The following is a 25,015-nucleotide window of genomic DNA, read 5'->3' as shown; positions in this document are numbered from 1 at the left end:
CAATTTAACAACTTATTGTTTTTAGGATTTTCTGGGAAACTAATAAGGTTAAGTAACTTGTCCAGGTTCCCACCTTATTTAAGTGCTTATTTAAGAAAGCCGCATACATTCTGTCTCTGTGGAGGGGATATACCAGAGTCCACAGGCCTGGGCTCTTTAAACACTTATGGCACTAGCTCTTAAGAGTGTGGGCAGTCCATTTCCCCTGTGAGGGGTGGGAGCTGACAAAGCCAGCCTCCGAAGGGTCTCTAAGTTTCTTGAGCCTCAAAGCCTCTTGAATAAAATGGAGATAATTAACACCTACAGTAAGAATCAAATAAGATAATGTATGTAAATTGCCATATTATTTTTCAACTATTGTTAGTTGCAGAACTAAAAGAAAGGGGCTTGCTTTGTATACTATCTCCCGTGCGGATGCACTTTTTTTGGGGGGGGGGGGCAGGGAGGAGGTAAGATATCCTAAGGTTACTTGACAAGCTCTCTAAATGCTCCAGGGCCACTAGCCTCCTAAACTCTCCACAGCTAAATTTCTGAGACAGATATAAAAGATAAAAGGACAGGAGAAAAACAGTTTACAACTATTTCAACAACAGCAAAACAAAATCCTCAAAAGCTTCCTCCTCCCCCTCAAACACTGCTTTCTCGCCACACCCCCTACCTATACACACACACACAGAAAGACACAAGCACATTCAGACTCCTGTGAGAGATAATTTCGGAGGTGAAGGCTCCGAGTGGCTCATGGAAGCAATTGCAAAGTAAACACGCCTGTTGAGAGGCCTAACGGCCAGTCCCAAGTCAAACTCCTTTCCTTTGCGCCGGGCGAAAGCCCAGCCTAGCTCGCGGCTTGAGTCAGGGTCCCCTTTCCCGGGAACTGGATCCGAAATTCAGATCGATAGACAGAATGAAGACTTTTTAAAAATATACATAACTGATTTTTCCAGAGCTCCAGCTGTCTTATTTTTTCTTTCCTTTTATGATTACTTTGTTCTCAGTGCAGCAACCCAGCCAAACGCTGTTTTCTGGTAGTTGCTTGCAACGGGTTTTTCTCCAGTTAAGTTTTGTTTTTGTCATTCTCCTGACGCCCCCGCCTCCTCACGCTTTCCCTCTTTCCTTCCCTCCTTCCCCGCCCCCACGCTTCCAGCCTGGCATCTGGGACGAGAGCGCAGCCTTCCCGGCTCTCCTTGGCCCGGGCGCAGAGGGCCCGGTCTCCGCGGCACAGCGAGGCCATTATGCAATGCGCGGAGGATCAGCCCCTGCCTGGCAGAGGAGTTCTCATGACCGTGGCCGTCCGCGCGGTTGCCTCTTCCCGGTCCTCAATGGACCCGTCGGGCTTCCGGGGCCAGGCCCGGCGCGCCAGCAGCGAAAGGGAACGAGATAGAGTCGGAGCCTGGCTGGGCAAGGCTGGGGGGCGGTTTGCACTCAGCTCCGAGGGGGCGGCAACCCCCTCACCCCCTAACCGTGCCACCCATCAGCAAACCCTGGGCGGGCGTGCTCTCCGCTCACCCCGGGCCCCCTCCCCCTCGGACTCGGCCCCTTTCTTTAGCTCAACCCACCGCGCCTGGTTGGGATTGGGAGGGAGAGAATGGGACAGGGATGGCCCCAGGGGTGGGGGGGTGGATATGACACGGCCACACCTTCCCCCTGCCCCGCCCCTCTCGATGCACACGCGGCTGGCATCTCCACCCCACCCTCTCTCAAGGACGCTGGGCTCTCAGATCCTAGTTTCGTCGCTGTCCCTTTAATTGGGGAAGGGGAAGCTGGAGGAGTGGAGGGAGGAGGGTCGGAGGAGGAGGAGGGTTTCTTTCTTCTTTTTTTTGAATGAACAGTGACGTAGCCCCCACAGGAAACCAGTTGGTTAGTGAGGAGAATGAAGTAAGAGGCCAGAATATATCCCCGCCTCCTTCCCCCAGTTCTCTTCTCCTTCCACCCCCGCCCTCCCGGCCCCCCCTCTCCATCCCTCTCTGTCTGCCCCGCTGCAGCTGCACTGAACTCTCCCTGTGGCGCTGCTGCCGCTGCCGCTGCTGCTGCTGCCTCTGCTGCCGCCGCCGCTGCCGCCGTTGCCGCCGCTGCTGCTACAAGTGAATGTGCATTAGCCGCCAGGACCTCCCCGCCGGTGGCGCACAGAGCCGACTCAGTCACCCCAGCCCTGACTTCGTTGCACAGGGGTGGAGGTGGTAGAGGAGTCGAGGAGGAGGAGGCGAGGAGGGGGGAGGTGCCGGTGCTGGTGGTGGAGGTGGAGGTGGTGGAAGAGGAGAAAGGGTGTGCGGCAGCGGAGGATGCCCCGGTGGGGTACAGCGGAAGAGGGGGTTTAGAGGGGAGAACTTCGTAGCAGTCATCCTTTTTAGGAAAGGAGGGAAAAATAAAACCCTCCCCTCACGGCTTTACCCCCACCCCTTCACCAGCACCACCACACACAGCGAGGTCTCCTCTCGTGGAGCACACGGTGGAGTGTGTACGCTTTCTGCCTTCATTTACCAAGCAGCTTTTTGGAAAATGTCTTTTCTGTCCGGAGTTTAATCAAAAGGAGATTTTTTTTTTTTTGCTCTTCCATCTTTTTTTCCCTCCTCCTCTCCTCTCTTTTAAATGGAGACGTGAAGCAGTTATTGGAATAGAGATCAATGCCTGTACGCGCGCGTGTGTGCGTGTGTAAATTGCACAGGGAAAACCACAGGACTTCTGCAAAATACTGGATTGAAAATTGTAATTCATCTGCTGCCGCCGCCGCCGCCGCCACTGCCTTTTTCTTTCTTTCTTTTTCCCCCCTCATTTTTGCTTCTGGATTCTCCGATTGGGGTTTCTAGGGTTTGACATTTCTCTGGAGATGTCTGGAACAGAAGTCTGGGAATTAATTTGGAAATCCTAATTTTTTCCAACTCCTGATTCATTTGGAAGTTTCAAAGCAAATATAACTTGAAAGTCCTGAAGATTTGTGGGATTTTCCCCCTTATGAGCTTGTTCTGTTTTCACAAAAAGGAAACTTGACAGAGGAGCGTACAGTACTTAGAATACAAGTAAGTTCTTTGCAGAGGAAAAATTACTTTATGTAACTTTTAATAGACCTTTTAGGTTTTACATAAAAGTGCATTAGACTATGTTTGGTTCCAAGACTAGTAAATTCTTATAAGTTGTATAATAAGTAGCAGAAATGGTAGTTAGGAACGACATTCACCTAGAGTATATAGAAGAAAATGCACCTGATTTTGACTCGGTGTGAGTTTTTTTTTTTTTTTTTAACCTTTCAGCATCGCCGAGGAAATAGAATAAACTAACTAAATAGCGTGCCTCATTGAAATAAAAAGATTCAAAAGGAATTAAAATAATAAAATACTGTGCATCTCATGCCAAGGGGAAAACACCAGGAAGAATAAATTCAGAGACAAGACTCCCCTAAAGTCAAGAAATGAAAAGCACATCCAATAAAATAACTGGATTATAATTATTGTTCTGTATTTTGCCAGGTGTGGGGTGGGAGAGGGAATAAGAGGTGGGTGTTGTCACCATTTGGCTGCTCTCCTTGGTGTTCACTGCTCCCTCCTTTGGGAATAATGGCTCACCCTGGAAGAAGAGGGTATGATAACCGGGAAATAGTGATGAAATACATTCATTATAAGCTATCACAGAGAGGGTATGAGTGGGATGCTGGAGATCTGAGGACACCAGCCTCTCCAAGTCTTCCTCCTGTTGTTGCTTCTGCCCCTGCTGTTGGGATCTTCTCTACCCAGCCAAGACATACACCTCTGCCTGCTGCACCCCAGGACTTGGCCACTTCTACTACTGCTGCTGCTAGAAACTCACCTTTGCCTCCTCCTCCTGCTGTTGCTGCTGCTACTGTTGATGCTGGACCGGCTGTCAGTCCAGTGCCACCTGTGGTCCACCTGACTCTTCGTCAAGCTGGAGATGATTTCTCTCGAAGGTATCGGAGAGACTTCGATGAAATGTCAGGTCAGCTGCACCTGACCCCTGTTACTGCTAGGGGACGCTTTGCCACAGTAGTGGAGGAGCTGTTCAGGGATGGGGTGAACTGGGGGCGGATCGTGGCCTTCTTTGAATTTGGTGGTGTTATGTGTGTGGAGAGCGTCAACCGGGAGATGTCGCCTCTGGTGGACAGCATAGCCCTGTGGATGACTGAGTACCTGAACCGGCACCTGCACAACTGGATCCAGGATAACGGAGGATGGGTAGGTGTTTCGGCTGCATGTCTTGTTCAGTGTGAATGTGAGTCTGTATCACAGACTTATACCTGGATGCTGTCCCTGCTGTACCATCACTCCTCTTTGCTAAAGATGATGGCAGCTAAGCCCATCAAGGGGAGATGAGAAATTTTCCCTATGTTTTCCTTTACTTCTCTCCCCCCCCCCCTTCACACCTATTGGATGATCCTTTTCCATCAACATGGTTTCAGAGTTTTGCTGCACGAGGAGCATTTGCCAACTTATGGTGTTTTCTGATAAGTTATCTTTGATGAGGGCTTTGGGGCTCAACCTATCACTTTGTGGGGATTAAAATCCATTAGAGAATCAGGGAATGCCTTCTTCAATTTCTATACTCATTTACTGGTGTAACCCAAGGAGAAAAAAATATGAGATGCCTTTTCCCCTGGAAAAATAAAACAACTTCAACAACAACAACAACAACAAACTTCAGGGTACTTTTAAAGCAGGAAGCTCACATTCCAGAAGTTCCTTTGACTCAAACCTGTTAACAAACAGGACTGTGAGATATGTATAATTTCTTAACTTGTCCATATCCAGGAAGGTTGACATATTATAACAGTGTATTTAGGAAAGAACTTCAGAATATTAGTGACTTGTTTCTTATGGTGAAATAATTTGCATTTTATTTGTGTAACTGGTTAACCTAAGGGTTTTTTTTGTGTGTGTTTGTGTTTTTGTTTTTGTTTTGTGTGTGTGTGTTTTTGTGTTTTTGTTTTGTTTTGTTTTTAGAATTTTAGATTCTGTTCAGCATATAATATCTGTACCTTTTGTGGACTTTTTAACTGACCACTACTCTATAAAAGAAGGAATGTTATTTCTTCATATAGACCCTCATAGTCAGTGATTGGCAGATTTAAAGAATCTATGAAATACTTTCTCTGGTAGGCTAAATAAAAGCTTTGTCCGGGTTTCCAAATTGACATTCTAATCCAGAATTTGCTGACAATAACTTGACCATTTCATTGAAACTTGAATAAGATTCAAAACTAAAATCCAACCTGAAATCTCAGGGCACATCTGAAGAACAGAACTTTTATAACCAGATTTCAGTTATGGTAGTCAAATAAAGCTTCTTGTTCTGAGTTTTAATAAAAAATTCCTTTTCCATGTTTTTGGGAATCTGAAAGATCACTTTAGAAGATGCTTCCTCTCCATTCCAATTTTATTCTTGGAAGAACTATTAATATTGCTCTATAAAACTTGATAACAGAAAAAGGTCAATAGGTGGCTGAAAGTGAAATTTTATATACACATCCACAATGCACAAATGTACATGCTCATATAATTTGTGCAAAGCATTTGACATATTATTTTATTGCAAAGTATGTTAATCATTTGTGTAACAAGAGAGAAGGACTACCATAAAATGAAAATGGGACAAATAATAATACAGATCTATATTTTAAAATTAAATCAACTATATTTGCATAATTATGCCCTCATAATAAAACTATACGGGACAGATTTCAACTACCTCCCATTTAGTTAAATCTCTGGCTTTTTGGAAGAATCATACAACATGTTTCTGCATATTTTTTTAAAGTTATCAGTTATGAAAACAGAAGGTTTATCATTGAAAGCATAATTTCCCTTGAACTGTATTTTAATTTAAAATCTTATATCAAGAAGCTGGGTTTATTTTTTCACAGCTAATGCAGAAGAGTATTTATTGTTAGGATTTGTGGTCTCTAGACTACTAATCATTGAGGATATACTGTCAAACCCTCTTTTCAAGTGGAAGAAAGCCCAGATGACAATTGGCACCCATAAAATACTTTATTGATAAAAGTGGTAAGAAGAATATATATGTGTATATATACATATATATATACATATACATATACATATACATATACATATATATATATATATATATATATAGAAAATTGCTAAGTCATAACATTTATCTTAGCAGTTTATCTATAGCATATTCTGCTATTTCCCTTCTCTGTGACCTTGAGCAAATCTTCATCACTTGAAGCCTCAATTCCCTGTGCTGTAAAATGAGAACTTTGATTCTAATATTCTTACTAGTTCCAAATCCTAAGACAGTCAAATCATATGCTTGGGAATCTGTATTTAATGAAAGCTTTTTTTTTTTTTTTTTTTTTTTAACAAGAAGGGGAATAAAGAACTATCAGGTTTTCACATATTTTCATGGTCCGCAAGTATTTAAGATTGACAGTGACTACATTTATGATGTCAAGACACACATACAGTGAGAAGTCCCAAGATAGTGAAGGCGAGTTATGACCAAATTTTGTTAGCTAAAATAAAATTACAAATGGCTTAAAGCAGAAATTTTGCTTTAGAAGAAAATAGATTGGCAACTCCAAGGAAAACTAAAGGATTTGCTTGGGAAATGTCACAATATATGGAAGTGATAAGTGGTAGAAGTTACTGAATTAAAAAAATATGATATGAGGGATCTTTGTTTAAAGAATTAAATAATATTTAAGTTATTAAAAGTATTTCAAGTATTAAGCAAGAATAGTCAATTGTAAATGCAGCCTTTCCCAACATTTAATTTCTCCCCCCCCCACTCAATAAAATAACCCCTCATAGAAAATCTACCCAACAGACTTTTTAGAAAAATTCCTCATTTACTGCTAAGCCAAAGCACTCTAACTTTGCTCTGTTTTTTCTTAAGATGTCATCATACATCTTATTGAAACTTAAGAATAAGCTAAATACAACTCGATTGTTTATTGTTGCTTGTATTGTTTATCATTTCCAACTTATTTGCATTATCACTTTGTATTTTTAGTTTAGTACTCTAGTATCATTGAAGAAATAATAATTTGTCATTTGCTTAAGTCAGTCTTGTCATTTTGGGCAAGTCACATAACTCCTAGACCTCAGTTGTTTCAGTCATAAAATGGGGGACTTGGATTGTATACTCTCTGGGCATTCTAAATCTGAAGTAATTAATAAACAATATTTTCTTAGAATAATATCTTTAAAAAGCAAATCGTAAGATCTTTTCAATCTGAAGTTTTCCCAGGACTTAAATCAGTTTCTAAACTGCTGTATTAATGGATTAGCTTAAACCTTGGCATTTTATTGCTTTAGACACAATGTAACCTTTTCCCCTGAATTTAAATCAGTTTCTAAACAGCTATATTAGTAGGTTAGCTTCTACTGTGAGATTTCTTACACAATGTAACTTTTTGAAATTGAACAAATATAATAAAGACTCTAAACCCTGGGAACTTAACTAAAGGACAAAATATGGGAAATCATGGATTTGGCATAGAATGTTAAATCTCTGATCATCATAACGTTTATAGACAAAATCAAAGCTACAGTAAAGATTGAGTTGAAGCCTGATATGTGGCTTATTCTTAAATCTGAATAAGGTGTTGTGTGACATCCTGAGAAAAGCAAAGCAAGGTTAGACTATACTGGGTTAGTAGTAAGTGAGGAACTTTTCTAAAATAGAAGGTTATTGGCTAGATTTTCTATGAGGGGTTATGTTACTGGGAGAGAAGTGGAAGGGAATGAGATGTTGGGAGAGGCTGAACTTTTTAATAGGCTTTCCTGCTCTCCTGACAAGTATCCCAAAAGTTCAGGTGCCTGGATAAATTCCTGAATGCCCTCTGGGGTAGTCTAATCCTGGGAAGAAGTAAATTAGAAGTAGAGAGAAAAAAAGAGGCCATTCTCAAGGTAGTTAGGCCTATCTAACCATCTGTGTTTCCCAGGGTACCAAAGCAATTTGCATGGGCACCAGTGGTCCATTTCAGGTAAGTTAACATTTCTGTTTGTGTTAAAATTTCAAAGGAATTGCCCCAGTGATGGTCAGATGGTTTAGCTCTTTTAATGACCCTGTTAACCATTATTTTATCATTCTGCCAGAGTCTGATTTTTTAAATGGCTACAGGGGCTCTGGGACTCTACTTAGTGACAAAGGAGCTCTTACCAGTTACATGTTACTGATATGGGCAGCTCATGGTCAGTGCAAACTGTTACACCTCTGATACTGAGAAATGAGCTGCTGTTCAGCTCAATATCTTATGTTAGTATATTAATTAAAGAATAGGCTCATTCTATAAGGTTCTTATTGTTTCCATTCAATTTATTTGCTGAGGTGACAGTGTCTCTTTTTTAGAATCTCAAATTATCCTTGAAGATAGTTTTTGCTAAGCTGTGATTTTGAGAGTGGAAATTTAGTTATCTGAAGACCTTATTGTTCCAGTCAAATTATTTGGTCAGCGATCGGTACTTAGGCCAGACTGAATGCAATTCACAGCAACTGAGGCATCTGATTAACTGGATAGTCAAAATGTTCTCAAACCAGTGTGCCAGATGATATGTGAAGGAACATCAATTTTCCAGCCGCTAAACATCAGCTGCTTAGAACCAATTTTGGCATCAAAATGTTAGGATTAAAAATAGCCCCAAAAATATCAAGCTTTAAATAAAATAATGATGAACTTTCCTTGGGAAAGTACATTCTTTTAGCCAGTTAGAAATCACATGACACTCTTTAATAATTCCTTGTGTAGATAAAAAAATTGAAGCTCCTACAATTTTTTAAATTGATGTATATGAAGAATCTCTTTAAGCTTGGACCTTCACAAAAAATTTATTGATTCTATAGATAGTAAATATAACTACCCTTTAATTTTGGAATCTCTTGTTTATCATTGTGCTGTATCACTGAAAACATGTTTTCACTCAAGCTCCAGATTTTTATTGTGCTTTCTAGTGAGAACCTATTATACTTTTTAGTAATTTTGGATTGCACTAATATAATTCAGATTGCTTAAATGTTACTAGGCTACATAGAAACCCCGGGTAATAAAGAAGCCACAGTTTTAAAAAAAACCACCCCAAACTCCTACATTGTTACCTCTTGAATGGAAAGCCCATTCACCAATCAGATGGGTGGGAACTGCATATATTATTTTTTTTTGTAAATAGTATTTTATTTTTTCCAAATACATGCAAAATAGTTTTCAATATTCATTTTTATAAGATTTTGAATTTAAAGTTTTTCTCCTTCCCTTTTATCTTCTCCACAAAACAAGCAATCTGATATAGATTATACATGTATTGCATATATTATTGGTGATTTCACAGCACCACTGCTCCTCTAGGTTGACTGTGTTAAAAAAAAAAAAAAGAAACAAAACAATCCACCATCTTTCTTGTGTACAAATAAAGTTTCTTTCTTTCTGCCAGACATGTACTGTATTTGAAATTCAGATGTTTTACTAAACTTTTTTAAGGTAACTTACTTTATTCACATATAGTTGTGACATCCCAGTTTCTTAATCTATCTAGGAGACATAATTATTGAATTTAGATTTATTAGTTTAATAACTGAATGCTCTTGTTCTGTTATTTTCTTGCATTAATTGAGATGAAGCTATAATACTTTAAGATTTTCAAAGTCCTTTACAAATAAATATAACCACTTTTTTTCCCCTTTCAAAAAACCTAGTTGGTTAATGTCAATTATTATCCCCATTTTGCAGATAGAAAAACTGAGATAGACTGCCTCAGTGCCACCCAGTTTGTAATGTCTGAATCTAGATTTAAACACCAGGTTTTTCTGATTCTATGTTTAGTGATCCATCCATTGTAGCACCTCAGGAGAGACCAGAGTTTGAATTTTGCTTCCTAGACGTTCAAATTAGTCAACCATGAATGGTTACTTAATGTCCTTGTTTCTCAGCATCCTCTCTTGTAAAATCAAAGTAATGATTCCTGTGGTATTCACATATAGAGCTATTTTAATGTTTAAATAAGAGAATATTGTAAAATGCTTTTGAAAAAGTACTCTATAAATGATCACTTTACCCTTGGGGGACAAAATGATACAAAGACAAGAATGATGCATTTAGTGCCAAAGATCCTAGGTTCAAATCCATCTTGTACAATTTACCAGTTCTATGGTAGTAAAAAAATTGCTTCCCTTCTCCAACTTTTAGTTACTACAGTGGCAAACTAACAGGGCTGGCTGCTAAGGTCTCTTATGATTCTAAGTATATGATCTTATTATCATAAGAAGAAAGAAAATATTTCATTTTGAGAATTTTCATTTTACCACTTGTTTTGTTTTTGTATGACCCATAGAAGGAGTGAAAACTCTCATGCCAAAAAATGTCCTAGTCTTCAGGAAAATCATATTATTCAGTTATATGAGGCCTATGCAAATACTACATGAATGCTCTGTCTCTGTTTTCATTTAACATTGCTAGAGACTTTGAGTGTCATGAACAATCTGGTTTTATTTGTCAGTTTAAAAAATGAGAAGCTTAAAATTTTTGTAAGCATACTGAAGTCAATTGGGACATATGCCAAATAAATAAAAACCACTTAGTATATTCTGGTAGAAAGAATGCACTAATTCTTGGACTACTTACCTGAAGGAGTATTATGAGAAAAGTGCTTTGTAGACATGAAAAAAAAAAAATACACACACACACACACACACACACATATATACACACACACACACACACACACACACACACACACACACATATATATATATATATATATATGTATGTATACTATGTATGCAGGGCAAGTGCAGAATTGAAATAACTTTTTGCAGCAGTGATGTCAAACAAATAGAAACAAGGTCCTCTAACCATATATAAGGATCCCTGGGCACATGTTGATTTAGAAAACTACATGTTAACATTTTCTATTTTCTATTATATTTATGTTTATTTTGTTAAATATTTTCACAATTACATTTTAATGATGAGTTCAGCCTTCTCTGGGGAGTGTTACAGTTCCTGCTTCCCTCCTCGAAGTGTTTGACTCTTCTTTTTAATTTAAACTTCTTCCTCAAAAAAGAAAATAAAGACCACATTATCTTTTATGTGGATGCTTTAGGCAATTTGCATTTTGAGACATAATCAGCTCTAATATTTCAATGGCTTATAAATTTAGAGCCAGAAGGGAAAATAGAAGACTATTAAATCTAACCTCTTAATTTTACAGATGAGGAAACTGAAACACAAAAATTAAGTGACTTGCCCAGAGGTAACTATTAAGTGCCTAAAGGTAGGATTGGAAGCTGGGTCTTCTTCACTCCATTGCACTATAGCATACTGCTTCCATTGAGATTAAGATCTCAGTGATGCTGATTTATTAATGTTTCAGATTGAGGCTCATATAGTGCCACATTTGTCAGTAAGCTCCCATAAGTTAGCCATAGAGATGGACTCAATGTGATGGGGAAAATGGAATTTTTCTTCAATTAGTCAAAATAACCTTTAGGAAGTAATTTTCATGTAAGACTTTACCATGCTTACACCACCAACATCCATTCATCACCCACCCATAAAAGGCTCTCAAATTTAATTTTAGGGTAGCTAAATAGTGTATTGGATATTGCATAGGATAGGTGCCAGCTCTTGATACAGGAGGATCTGAGTTAAAATTTAGCTTCAGATACTAGCTGTGTTACCCTGTTTGCCTCAGTTCATTATCTAGAAGAAGGGAATGGCAAAACACTCCAATATCTGCCAATGAAACCCTAAATGGGGTCATGAATAGTTGATCATGACTGAACAACAGCAGCAACAATTGAATTTTCATACCAAACCAAATTTCAAAAGGCCTGTGATTTCATTAATATAGATACTTCTTCCATGAATCCATATCACAATCTATCCCTTTCTTAATAGAGATTCCTCAGTTATTATGGTGCTCCACATTTCTCTTTTAGTAACCTATTTTTTGGAGATGAATCTCTCATCATTTAGTAAGACTGGTTTCCCCCATAACTGTTTTTGTCCATGTCAGAACTTAAGAACCTTTCAATTTTGTACTACCTGTTAGAGCTTAGTATTTGCAGACATGGTGTTTGAGAGATATCTCCCCACCAAGACAAGGCACTTGGAGGAAGTCTTTTATAGAAGCTGCTGAGTTTAATTTGTGGAATAAATCATTTGGATTGTGGTTTTAGTTGAACATTCTTTTTGGTTTCCAACCCAGACTGAAAACAATAATGACAAGAAACCCTTGTTGTGGGACATCCCCAAAGGCGAGCTTTGCTGAAATTCTGTCCCTGGCAGTATCAGTTTTTATGTAACATATTTTGTCTCAGAGTGTCTCAAGAGTTAGTTCTCTGTCACCTTATGTGACCAATGATTCTTCAGAATCTTTCATTTTGGGCAGTGTTACTTTCTGAGCTGTTTTTAGTGCTATTCTGTTCAGGTGTGTGTGTGTGTGTGTGTGTGTGTGTGTGTGTGTGTGTGTGTGTGTGTGTGTGTGCCTGCTTACTTTTTATCATCTGTAGGTCAAGTAGAATTTGGAGGTTTTTGAGAATGTGTACCAGTTACTTCCTTCCCAACTATTCTCTCTTCCTTTTTTTTCTCATTAGTCCATGGCTAAAAGGCAGTGCTCTCATATCTTTTATCATCAATGCAACACAAGACACCTTTGTTTTAAGTCATATGATGCTAATAATAAATAGGTTTTTTTTTCAAGGACATCTCTGCTTCCATACCTTATTTCAGTCCTGTCACTCACACTGGAAGGATCCTTTACATTTTTTCTATGTCTATGCATACACAGATTATCTGAGTATTTTAATACAAGTCTGCCTTTCTCCAGAAGTCTGCCTACTGTTGCAAGGTAGTGATCACTGTGTTTAAAAATACTGAAATTTGCTACAAAATAAAATTTTTACTTAGCCTTTGGAATGGATAACTATAATAAGTTGTCATGATGATGAAAATGATTTCTATAGCACATTTTTTATGCAGCTAACATTTTGATGACCTTTTCCTCTTGAAACAATCCTAACAGTGTAAAACTGGTTTCTTAGCTAAGACAGCTGTATGTATGGTGTAGGATTTTATAGAGAAGAAAGAAAGAAGTTGGGTTTTTATTGTCAGTAATTGTGTGTATATAATTTTGCTTAAGCTTAAGGCTATTTTTTAAAAAGAATTTTATTAAGGTGGCTTGAATTGAAAGGAAGAAAAATGTAGATAATTTTTTAAAAATAGTGTAACTTAGTTAATTTAACCTGTATAATAAGAGAACTGAAAGGGAGGGAGATTTTATTAAATATTTTCCCAACTAGCACTATTAATGTATATATAATAAACTTTAATAAAGTACAATGTAAAGTATCTAGGACATTCTATTAATTTTCTTACTGAAATAGAAACAAAGTTCTGAGGGGATAATTAGAACAGTATAAAGAATTGTCTATTTCATGGAATAATGTGTTTATATTTTGGGAAAATGTTCATGACAGGTTTCACTAACAACAGGATCTCTTTCTTTAACAACAACAATAAAAAGATGGACACTTCAAGACTAAAGTACTTCTCTATTTATCAGAAGCTAGCCTACTAAAAGACAATTTGTAAGGATTCACTCTTAGATTTTATTGGAGAGTTTTATTCAATAAAAATTTTCTTAAAATTTCTTGCATATCTAACCATCTATTACATTCTCAAATGGTAATATTTCTCCTTTTGGATTAAAAAAAGGTTTTATAAATTTAAATACCTTTATGGAACTTTTTGACAAAGATCCATCCACATAACTGAAATCCTTAACTCATGTGGTTTTTTTAATTTGCAGTTTATGTGCACTAACAAAAAAAAAAAAAAGCAACTAATGGTTGCCCCATTTGAGTTTCAGTGTAGACATTTGGGTCCATATCCATCTTTAGCCTATCATCTGGCCTCAATATATGTTCTAGAAATAGTTCCTGTTACTTGTCAATGCCTAATCAATCAATAAACACATATTTTATTTTCTAGTACATAGTTCCCAACCAATAACTCTAACCAATGAGCCACCAGCTGCCCTCTTAGTATTTTGGGTAACTCTTAAAAAACATAAAGTATAATGAAGGTGCTGTGCTTTATTGATAGAAAGAGTTTTTTCACTTGGGAATGCCCTCTACTAATGAAATCACAGAACTTGTCTCTTCTTGTAATGCAAAATCTCTTTAAAGGTTATGATCTTTCTTCAGGTAGACAAATGTTGAATTTTAAAATCTGAATATGCAGACTTAACTAAAATAAAGATGTAAATGACAGTCTTCTTGGAAAAAGTCTCTTAAACTTATTGGACAATGCTACTCATTTGTATGCTGGTGTGGAAATGAGAGTGGTATTACAGGTGTTACTTATGTTATTTTCTTGGATGATCTCTTCTTTGTTTCCCCAAGTAAGCTAATATGGAATTTGCCTGTATTATAGACATCATCTGGCACATTTCGTTTGCAACATGTGCCTAAATTGTTGAGTGAGAGGGGTTGGGGGAAGCTCCTTATTTGGAAAATCTATGTTTCCATTTATGTCTCTTCTTCAGCTTCAGATTCCAGTGATAGAACCATGCTACATCTCTAGTTAATAATCAGCTCATGAAACTCTCTGGGGCTTCAATGTAGTGAGTCAGAAGCTTATGACTGAGCTTTACTCCGCTCTTTATTATGTCTCTTGAAAACAATAAGAAACCACAGTGTCAAGAAGAACTTTAATTTTTCAAGGAAGATTTTTCCATTGAGACCAATTCATCTTTCCTTTTTTATGGAGTCCTAATCACTACATTTCTCTAACTGTTAAAAAAAAAAATAAAAAAGCTGTGACAGAGATTGAAGAATCTGCAAATGCTTTATAAGATTAACTGCCTAGAGCAAAAACCAAAAATGTGAGTATTAAAGGTTATCTTTTCTTGTCTTCTTCTGTCTGTGATCTACTGACCTAAGATATTTTTCTATTCTGTCAGAAAAAGATATCCTATATTAATTCCTAATTTAAATCATGAGCAAATATGCCATTTAACTACTTATACATCTATATTAATTCATTCAGCAAGCATGTGTATACATGCATACATATGTGTATATACATGTATATGTGCTTGTATGCATAAATATGCACATATGTAACTAGAAAAGAAAGTATATAATATATAAAAGATAGCTGTGTACTCATTTCTGTAATGAGTGAGGATATTAGGTAGGATTTCTGTAATAGGTAGTCCTTGCACTGGGCTCTAAAGGAAACTAGTTATTCCACAAGATACATCATACTTTCCAGACATGGACTCTCAGTTTGCAAAGACTAGAAATTGAATATCATATATGGGAAACAGCAAGTGTCCAGCTAGAACATAGCATTCAGGAAGAGATATAATATGCTAAATCTGGAAAGCTTGGTTGGAGCCACATTATGAAGGACTTTTAAAGTTAGACAGATTATATTTGATTTTAGAGATGACAGGGAAACACTGGATCTCTTTGAGCAGGAAAATGACTTGACCAGGCCTTTGATTTAGGAATATCAATTTGGCTGCTCCATTGGGGAGCAAGACTTACAAGAGAAAGACTTTAGCAAGACTAATGGGGAAGTTACTGCAATAGTTTCGGCAAGGGATGATGAGGATCTGACTTAGGATGGTGGCTACATGTATGGAGAGAAGGATAGGGCTGTGACATATTGTGCAGGAAGTATCAACAAGACTTGGCAACTGTTTGGGTGAAATAAAGATATTTGAAGATGATCTTTATGTTCTGAACTAGGGTGACTACTGCAAGTCTTGCGATACTCTGAAGAGAATTAGGGACAGTAGGAATAAGGCGAGTTTTGGAGGAAAAGATAACAAGTCATGTTTTAGATATGAGTTTGAGCTGTCTGCATAATATGCAGATAGAACTGTCCAAGAATAATTGGTGATATGGTTCTGGAGTTGAGGAGAATATATCCAGATCTGGGAGTAATATCCTCTGAAATGATAATTATACCTAATAGGAGTTGATTTTGTCACTAAGACAAAAAAAAATATGGAGTATTGCTATGTTTGTATAATAAAACTTCTAAAATCCCTTTAGTGGATTCCTTAGAAGCATGTCCAAATTATTTATTGTACTTTCAAGATACTTCCTTCCCAACATTTCATGATCTGTTTGCTTACTTTATGAAAGTAGGTCTCCTCTGAGTGCTCTCTTTCTGATTCTTCATTAACCAAATCTTGCTTGAAATCTTGTTCTTTATTTGCTCCACAAATTCCTTGCTTCTTTTAAATTCAATTAAATTAGACTAAAGGAACTTGAGACTTAAATCTCATAATAACTTATAGAATTCTATCATCACCCCTATTGTAAGGGTAAGACAAATATTCATCAATAATATGAAAAGTCCACTACTTTTCAGTGGAAATTAAAACATCCACTTGAAATATGATCACTATTGGTTTTAAGATTTTATCTTTTGTATTTGACTTGACAAATGAAATCGTACACATCTCCAGAGGGAGATTTTCTTATATTTTAATTTACATTAAATATTGAACTAGGTATTCAGGGTAGTATTGGATATTTTTCCCTTGTTGAGGATTACCAAAAGTACATATATATGTATGCAACTATGAAAAAATCTGTAATTTATTAAACATAAAGTTAATTGAATTAAATCGAGTAACCTATAAGAGATACATCTATTTTTTTTTCTGCTTTATCTTGTCAGCCTAAATATTTTAAAGTCTCAAGAGTAAGAGTTTTTTCCCATGTTTGTGAATTTTTATCTTTAATACAAATTGAATGATTAATTCATTTTTTTCATTTAATGCATAGTTATTGATTGTCTTACTATATGAAAGATATACAAGACACAGTAGAAAACACAGGAAAGAAAGTTGAACTGAATTGCAGACATTGTCTCTGCTCTCACAGTTTGCTATCTAGTATGATTCATTAATTACAACTGATGGTGGATTATATATATAAAGAATATAAATATAAGAAATTTTATCTAATTCAACTCCACAAAAAATCCAAAGACCTGTCTTTAGGTTACTCATTTTCTTCATTTTATGTATTATGAATCAATACTTCAAGAAGAGCACCAGAAGTCATTAGATATGGAAAGCAACAAGAAATATCACAAAAAATGAAATTGTGTTATGAGATAGGAAATAACTGGTTACCTATATGGAGTAATTTCAGAATCAGTGCTCTCTGTAGTCAGATCACCAACTAATTAGAATGAAGATTAAAATCAATACCAAATGAAATAGGAATTTCCCCTAGATGATGAAGTTCTCTAGTTCTTTTTTGTAGATTAACATTGTGCTGTTTACATAAATTAATAATCAATGAACATTTATAAGTACCTATATAATAGGGCACTGAAGACACAAAAGATATATTAAAAAACAGCTCCAGCTTTCATGGAGTTTTAACTCTGTGATAGGAGATTCCCCCAGAATGAATACTTGAGAATATTATAGCTAAGTTCTGTCAGTGATAGCAGAGCTTAAGCTTCTCCCAAGAGATCAGCCTATCAATCCATAGAGGAAAAAAATAGACTAAGAATATATTGCCTGGGAAAAAAAAGAATATATTGCTGAGGGGCAGATAGGTGGGACTGGGTAGACAACCAGCCCTGAAATAAGGAGGACCTGAGTTCAAATCTGGCCTCAGACACTTAATACTTTCTAGCTGTGTGACCCTGGGCAATTCACTTAACCCTAATTGCCTCAGGGAAAAAAAAAAAGACTATATTGCCAGGTTTTCTGGATAGCCCATTGAATTAATCCAGCAGTACATTCTGAACAGGCACTGCAGAAATCAAAAAGGTCCAAAACTGACCAGAGAAGGAGAGAGATAGATTTGGGAAATTGTGCAGTGCTTTCAATGATCACAAGTTGTTTTATAATGCCCAAACTTTTTCATTATCAGTATTCTCACAGAGATGATATATAACTGTGAATCATAGAATGACGTGATCTCTGAAAAATAAAAATTGTAGGTGACCTAAAGGCATTAAAAGATTCATTGTGGGTGTCAGTAAATTGCAACACATTAACAGCAATGACTTGGGCATAAGAAGTGAGATAAAAGACACTATCCAGAAACTATATGATTAGGAAAAAAAGATGGGAGAGTCATGTAGCAAGAAAAAGGGAGAACAGAGTGATGTACTGCTATCTTGAGTGTTGCACTGGTTTTCATTCACTATTTAAAGCCTTAAGCAAATACCTATGATTATTTAAATGGATCTTCTAAGGAGAATGTACAGAACAACACCATTGATATTTGTGCAGGTTGAGAAAATGTACATGGGTTGTGATTCATATTGGCAGGACAATTGCCAATATCAGTGAGATCCTGAATCCACTGTGGTTTTAACTTCTGTTGATAATGAAAGCCTACGCAATCTTCAAAGTTTCTCCTGATATCTCCTTGTCTTATGCATACTTGAAGCTCTTGGTATCTAAAAGTGAACTAATCATCTTTTCTCTCAAACCATTTCTTTCACCATCATCTAGGTGAGCAATTTCAGAGTTATCTTTTAACTATGATTTTTCCCTTGTCCTTGCACCCAGTAAGTCATCAAATCCTGTCATCTCTCTGCATCATCTCTTGCTTCTCTCCCCATTAAAATTAACATTCCAATCACCACTGTCCTCATTCAGTTCCTATCACCTGCTAACTGGTCTCCTTTCCCCCATCTTTCTGATGTCCAGCCATGATCACATCATTTTACTATTCACAAACATTCAATAGATTCAGAATTTCACTGTGCAAAATTAGAATACCTTGCCAGTCAAGAGCTTCCACATCATCTTCAAGCTACCTTTTCAGTCTAACCTCATACTACATTGCCTCATGAGACTGCCTTGTCTCAGCAAGCTAATGTATTCACTCTGTACTTTCCTGCCCCTAAACCTATGATCGAATTGTTCCTCACATCTGGAATGGTGTCTTTTGTGTTAGAATTCTGAGGCATCTTTCAAGGCTCATATAAGTGTTACCTCTTCCAGCAACTCTTCCTTCAAGTTAAAAGTGACCTTTCCCTTTAAACTTTGATAGTATGTCGTATGCAACCCTATTAACTTTAGCATTCTAGTTTGTATCATTTTTGCTTTTATACATGTTTTATCTCACCATATAAATAACCAAGTCTTTGGTGTTTGACATTAAATTTGTATCTTCCCAGTGTTTAGCATAATACCTTGTACATATTAAGTCTTTAATAGCTGTTTGCTGCATGTTTGAGGGAATGCATAATATGCCAGATTAATTTTGCTCCAATTATCAAGTACTTTTTCTTTTTTATGATGAAAAAAAACATCAAAACTTCAATATACCAAAATTATAAAAAGAAAATTATACATGAAACCATAAACTCTTGTGGTTTATTTTTTAAGAAGAATATACATTAAATCATACACAAAATTTACTTGCTTGTGTTCTCTTCTAGATTTCTTTTGCTTTTATTCTTTGTATTTTCAATTGTTTTATTATTTATTTATTATACATCATATAATTTCACTTACTTATTGCTTATATTTCTTTTTTTATTTTAAAATATTTACTCCTTCCCTATTCTTCCTTTTTCTTTTTCTTCCTCATTTTCCCTTCTTTTCATTCTTCCCTTTCCTTCTTTTTTCTTTCTTTGCTACCTATATATCTTCCTTTCTTTCATCCTTCCTTTCTTTCTTATTATCTTTTCCCTTAATCTTACCTTCTTATAACACTATTTGTTTGAAGCTTTAGAGTTAACTTCTCCCTCCTTTTTTCGTAGGTATTCAGCCAGTTATAAATTTTTATAGTATCTATCCCTACCAATTCTTTAAAATGGAGCTCAAATGTCATCTCTTCCATGGGATTCTCCCTTTATTACCCTTGTCAGCCACAATTTTACCTTTGGGAATTTAATTATTTTATTACTGTCTAATACACTTACCATAGTTTATAGTGTATTATCATTACTTATGTATGCACAACAGTATGTAAACTCTCTGAAATTGTAAACTTTACTGAAATTGAAACTTCAGGATCAGATCTTATACTATCTAAATTTTCTACTCCTTCAGTGCCACATGAAATAGTCTGTACGTTGTATTCCCTCAATAAGTGTTTGCTGAATAATTTCTTTTTTGCAACTCACAAGTAAAGAAACATGAATTCAAAGTAACAGGGACAAAAATTTCCTTTACTCTTAGCCTCATAAAGATGAACAATTAAATTAACATGAATTTTGGAAGTAAGTAGATACTTATTGCTCAACCTGGCCCCAGAAATGAGATATTCAGCCTGAAATTGTAAAGATTTTATTGGCCACAGAGAATCACCAGTTATGAAAACCATCATGGGTAAAATTCACTGTGCTTATGGGTATTTGCCACTGACCTTACATTACAAAATAAGAACAGATCCTTGAAATGGCATTGTTTGAAGAAATAGTGGAAATCTCATTTGGAGAAACTTCATCTATCTGAAAAAAAGCCAAACTTGTGATTGCTGTCACTTATCATCTGTCAGTGGATGATTATGTGATTTTACTGCCAGGAGTGGATCTTGACTGTCTTTCTCCAGAGGCTTTCCTAAAAGGAAGATGTATAGTTCACACTTTTCCTTGTGGAGAAAAAATGTGCACATTCAAACACACTTTTTCAGTGGTCATTGAGTGGCTGTCTCTATGAGTGAATTCAGAAACTTCAAAACTTAAAGATAAGTAGCTCTGCTTTCTTAGTATCTGTCCTCTCTATTGATGCCAGATTCATCTTTAATGAACACATTCAGTGACAGCAGCATCCTTGAGCTTGTCCCTGTGCGTGAGAAAATGAGCTTCCCTGTTTCCTAACAGCTTACCACTCAGAAATAGATGACAGGCAGTGAACAAGTTTTCATTGAAAGTAGTTGTCATTTCCATGAATGATACTTGGAGACCATAGTTAAGGGTTATTCGTTTTTCTTTTTTCTGCTTGGCTTGTGTGTGAAAATGACAGGTTGTCATGACAAAGTGTTAGGTAACCATCAGGCTTTGTCTTGTTAATGTGTGTTTGGAGCATTCTTCATTTGGTTCATTTAAAAATTAGCTAATGAAATGATTGAATGTCAACTAACATTTGGAAACACTTTCTATCAAATTCTAGTTGAATAAGCTTAATGATTTAATACTTTCAAAGCTGGGTGAGGAAGGAAAATTTAAAGCAGAGATGAGGGCCTTGTGTGGTACTTCAAACTTGTACCTGCTTTGCTTTATGCCCTAGTCAAGGCAGGGTACTCCTTATTGAGCAGACCACTTGAACCTGTTCCTTTTCCCACGATTTGTTGCTTTCTGACACCATATCATGACATGGCTTTCTGTGATGGAGTTATTTGGTTTTTATTTTTCATTAACAAACCTTAAAAGTCTATGGTTACTGTTCTGATCAGATAAAAGTCTTAAGATATTTTATGTCTTATTTCACCTTCATTTAAAGTGCCATTATAAAAGCAGGTAAGTGTCACAATGTTTACAGTGTTAGCACAGGACCTGGCACACAGTAGGCACTGTTTTCTGCCTGCTTGATTTCTGACTTGTAGTCCACTGTACTTTCCCCCTACACCATGGGCATATTTTAGTGATGGCGATCATGTTCTTTAATAGAATGAAAAGTTACTTCAAAAACCATGTTTATATACAGGGAATATATTTAATTTCAAAAAGTAGGACACATTAATAACATCCTCTAATATTTCATGTCACTGATCTCTTCAAGATAATTAAAATGGGCCCAGTCTTGCCTTTCATGTTATTTTTCATCCTTAGAATCAGCTTTTATGTTTTGTCATGTTTGCAGCATGAAAGAATTTAACTGCTTGGTGTTTTACACATGCACAAACTCACAGTTCTCTTGAGGGTGTATTTGTAAAGTGTTGTTTGGGTCTTGACCATATGATTCTTATTAAAGAAAACGGGAATGATGTATTTAAAACCTCTAAAAGGGCTTTGAAAATCATAAGCTCTACAAAAAAGGGGATAGAAGGGGCTTAGAAAAAAGGCCATTTTTGTTAGTTTATGATAGCTAAAATGCCCTTCATTTGGTATTTTACTTTTAAATTTTAGTTCTTTTTTTAAAAAATGCACTAAGAGCTCTAAATGTTTTTTTCATACACGTGTTGTCTTTTGTATAAGAAAATTATGATTCTGAGCCACCATCAGAAATAATGAATGCAATTGAACAAATTCAGGTTTATTGGTACAATCTTTAGGGTGTCTAACTATAATTGCCTGTTTGGTTCCTAGAGTTGCATGGAAATTTGCACAAATGGATGTTTAATTTTTTCCCCATAATTGAAAAAAAAACTATTGTTATATACCTTGACTTGCTTTAACATTCTGATATTATCAATATGTAACATTTTAAAATTATTAAAATTATTTTGATTCAATTCAGTTCAACAATCATTCATTAAGTACTTACTGTATGTAAGAAAATACAAATAGTATATATAAAGTAATTTCAAGGGAGAACACCAACAATTGGGTGGATTAGGGAGTGGAATGTTTAGGTAGATAGGAAAGGTTTTGTTTATGAAAGATACTTCTTGACCTATGGGTACTGAAGAAAATTAGAGATACTAAGAGGTAGAAAGAAAGCATTCCAGGCATGGGGAACTACCTATGGAAAGCAATATACAGTTGGGAAGAGTGAAGATCATTTTCACTGGAATGCATACAAATGAAGAATGTGAAATGAGACTGGAAAAGTAAGTGGCAGTCATATTATATGCTGTTTTAAAAGGCAGCCTGAATATTTTGTATTTTATTCTGAGGCAATAAAGAGCCACTAAAAATTTTTGGGAAGGAGAATGATAGTCAGAAAAATGTTTTAGGAATATCAAGTTGACAACTGTGTGGAGGATGCTATGTAAAAGGGAGAATTTGGAGCCAAGAATAGACACTTGGGGCACTAATGCTATAATTGTGAGTGGAGAAAAGGAGAAGGATGTGAGAAATGTTGGGGAGACTCCACAAGACTTAGCATCCTATTGGATAAAAAGAGTGGAGAAGACTCCACAAAACTGTATTTTACAAATACAATTTTACAAAACTGTATACCTGAAAGGATGGTGATACTCCCTATAGAAATGGAAATTTGGAGGAGGGAAGAATATTAAGGGAAATAAAATGAGTTCTGTTTTTGACCTGAGTAGAATTTGATATGCCTATGTTGCCTTCAGATAGAGATGCTTGGCTGAAAGCTGGGAATGAATGTATAGATTTTGGGAGTCATCTGTATAATTACTTATTGCATCAGACACCATGAAGAATATAGAATTAAAGGTGAAATTTTAATTTGCTTTGTCAAATTATTTGGACTGTTTTCCTTCTTCCTATCACCTTATTATTTTCCATTTCACTGGATCTCAATCTTACAAATAATTATAGTTTCATCAAAGGTCAATAGTTGATGTGGTTTTTATTTAAGTAAAGCATTAATTGCCATTTTCTATAATTAAAAGAGGATAATAATCAGAAAATAATTTACAAGAGAATTTTAAAACTATAAATACAAACTAATAAAGGCAATATTGATTTAATATAAATGTTTAGGGAACAAAATCATTTTTAGGTTTGTTGTTTTTATTTGAACAAGCTTCTAAAAACAGATATTTCTCAGAACACTAAAGACTGCCTTTAATTTTAAAAAAGTTATTGGTTTTACTTTTTTTCATTGTTTTATGCTTCCTTTTTCATCTGTATTCTCAAGGTTTTATGTAACCAAGATCTTTGAAAATACTTTTTAGCTTCTAGATTGATTATATAGCTCATTATTCCAGAGCCAGGCTAGTATATCTGTCCCTTGGGATTCTTTTTGCAGGATGTCTTTTTCTCTACTGCCATTGTCTCAAGTCTCCACCAGTTGCATTATTCATCCACCCACTCCCTATCTCTTATGGACCTGTGATTTTCTCCCTGGTTTAATATAACAACTTAATATGAATTAACTTTTACAAAGATATAATAATTTAAACTATTGTAAGAACAGATATACAAAATATGCTCTCTCCGTAATTCAGGGACATGATCTCTCTTATACCACCTTGATCTTTTAGGGTTGGGGTGAGACAAGAAAGATACGCTTAACTTCGCTCAGTTCCTACATAGCATTGGTCCCCCCAAGTTCATGACCAGATATAACATGACTGCCAGATGAATCCTCATTTAAATTTCTGCTGGCTTGGGTCAAGAAGATCATTATCAAAGTGTATTTCTTATTCTTCATCGTAGAATCAGTTGAGTAAGCCAATGGAATCAGCACATTTGCTGTATCCATATCTAAAAATACCAGTGTTTGAACTCCTACATAACTTGAAATATTTAAGTCATTTTCTAAAATTCATCATTGTATTTCTATGGAAGAAAAAATGCCCAGGACATTTGTAATTCAGAAAAGATTATTGTCCAAATATTGTGCAGTTAATATTGGCTGTGTTTTGTCTTTAAAATTCTGTAGTAAAAATGTGGAAAAGTCTTCAGCTGTATCTTTATTGCTCCTTTTCCTATTTTCCCTAGTCTTATTTTAGACTTGATCTTCGTGTTCTTTCCATAGTCCATAGGTTGAATGGCCTGTCATTCAGTTTTACAATATGATAATAGATCTGTTTTTATATTTAGCTATAAATTCAATAATTCTTGTAAACAAGGCCACCTACAATATCCACTTTGTATCAAGGGAGAGAGTTGTTTCCATCCCTCTTGGTTTAATTTGGATGCATTTGGCATAGAACAGCCCGTTATTTCCACAATAACATTTGAACAGGATGCCTGCTGTGTTGATATGCAGGGCTAAGTGAGTTTTACCATGTGCCAGGAAACTATGTTCTTAAAAAGAAGGCTGAATACTAAATTCTGAACATAATATGAAGTTATCATCCTCCTTTTTCATTCTGTTTTGTTCCCTGAGTTCATTTGTGTTAACTGTAAGTCAGCTTGAAATTTTTACTAAAAATTGAAGTTTGAAAGGAGAATAAAAAGCAGCAGAAATTGAGTTGGGGGGGAGCTGTTGAGGAAGTGTCCTTTGGGTTTTGT

At 36.1% G+C, this 25,015-nt stretch overlaps 1 protein-coding gene across 1 annotated transcript in view; it reads left to right on the top strand.

The window, feature by feature from the left end:
- Positions 1 to 2,192: 2,192 nt before the first annotated feature.
- BCL2 (BCL2 apoptosis regulator) overlaps positions 2,193 to 25,015 on the top strand; it is a 211,940-nt gene continuing 189,117 nt past the window's right edge. Inside the window, exons 1-2 of the mRNA XM_051969912.1 lie at positions 2,193 to 3,014; positions 3,246 to 4,181. Of these exons, the coding sequence (XP_051825872.1) occupies positions 3,549 to 4,181 (633 nt within the window). The 5' untranslated portion in view covers positions 2,193 to 3,014; positions 3,246 to 3,548. The remainder of the gene's footprint in view (positions 3,015 to 3,245; positions 4,182 to 25,015) is intronic.

The sequence above is a fragment of the Antechinus flavipes genome, chromosome 1 (genome assembly GCF_016432865.1).
Source record: "Antechinus flavipes isolate AdamAnt ecotype Samford, QLD, Australia chromosome 1, AdamAnt_v2, whole genome shotgun sequence".
NCBI lineage: Eukaryota > Metazoa > Chordata > Mammalia > Dasyuromorphia > Dasyuridae > Antechinus > Antechinus flavipes.
Note: the sequence above shows the minus strand (reverse complement) of the source record. Positions and strands in the feature narration are given on the sequence as shown.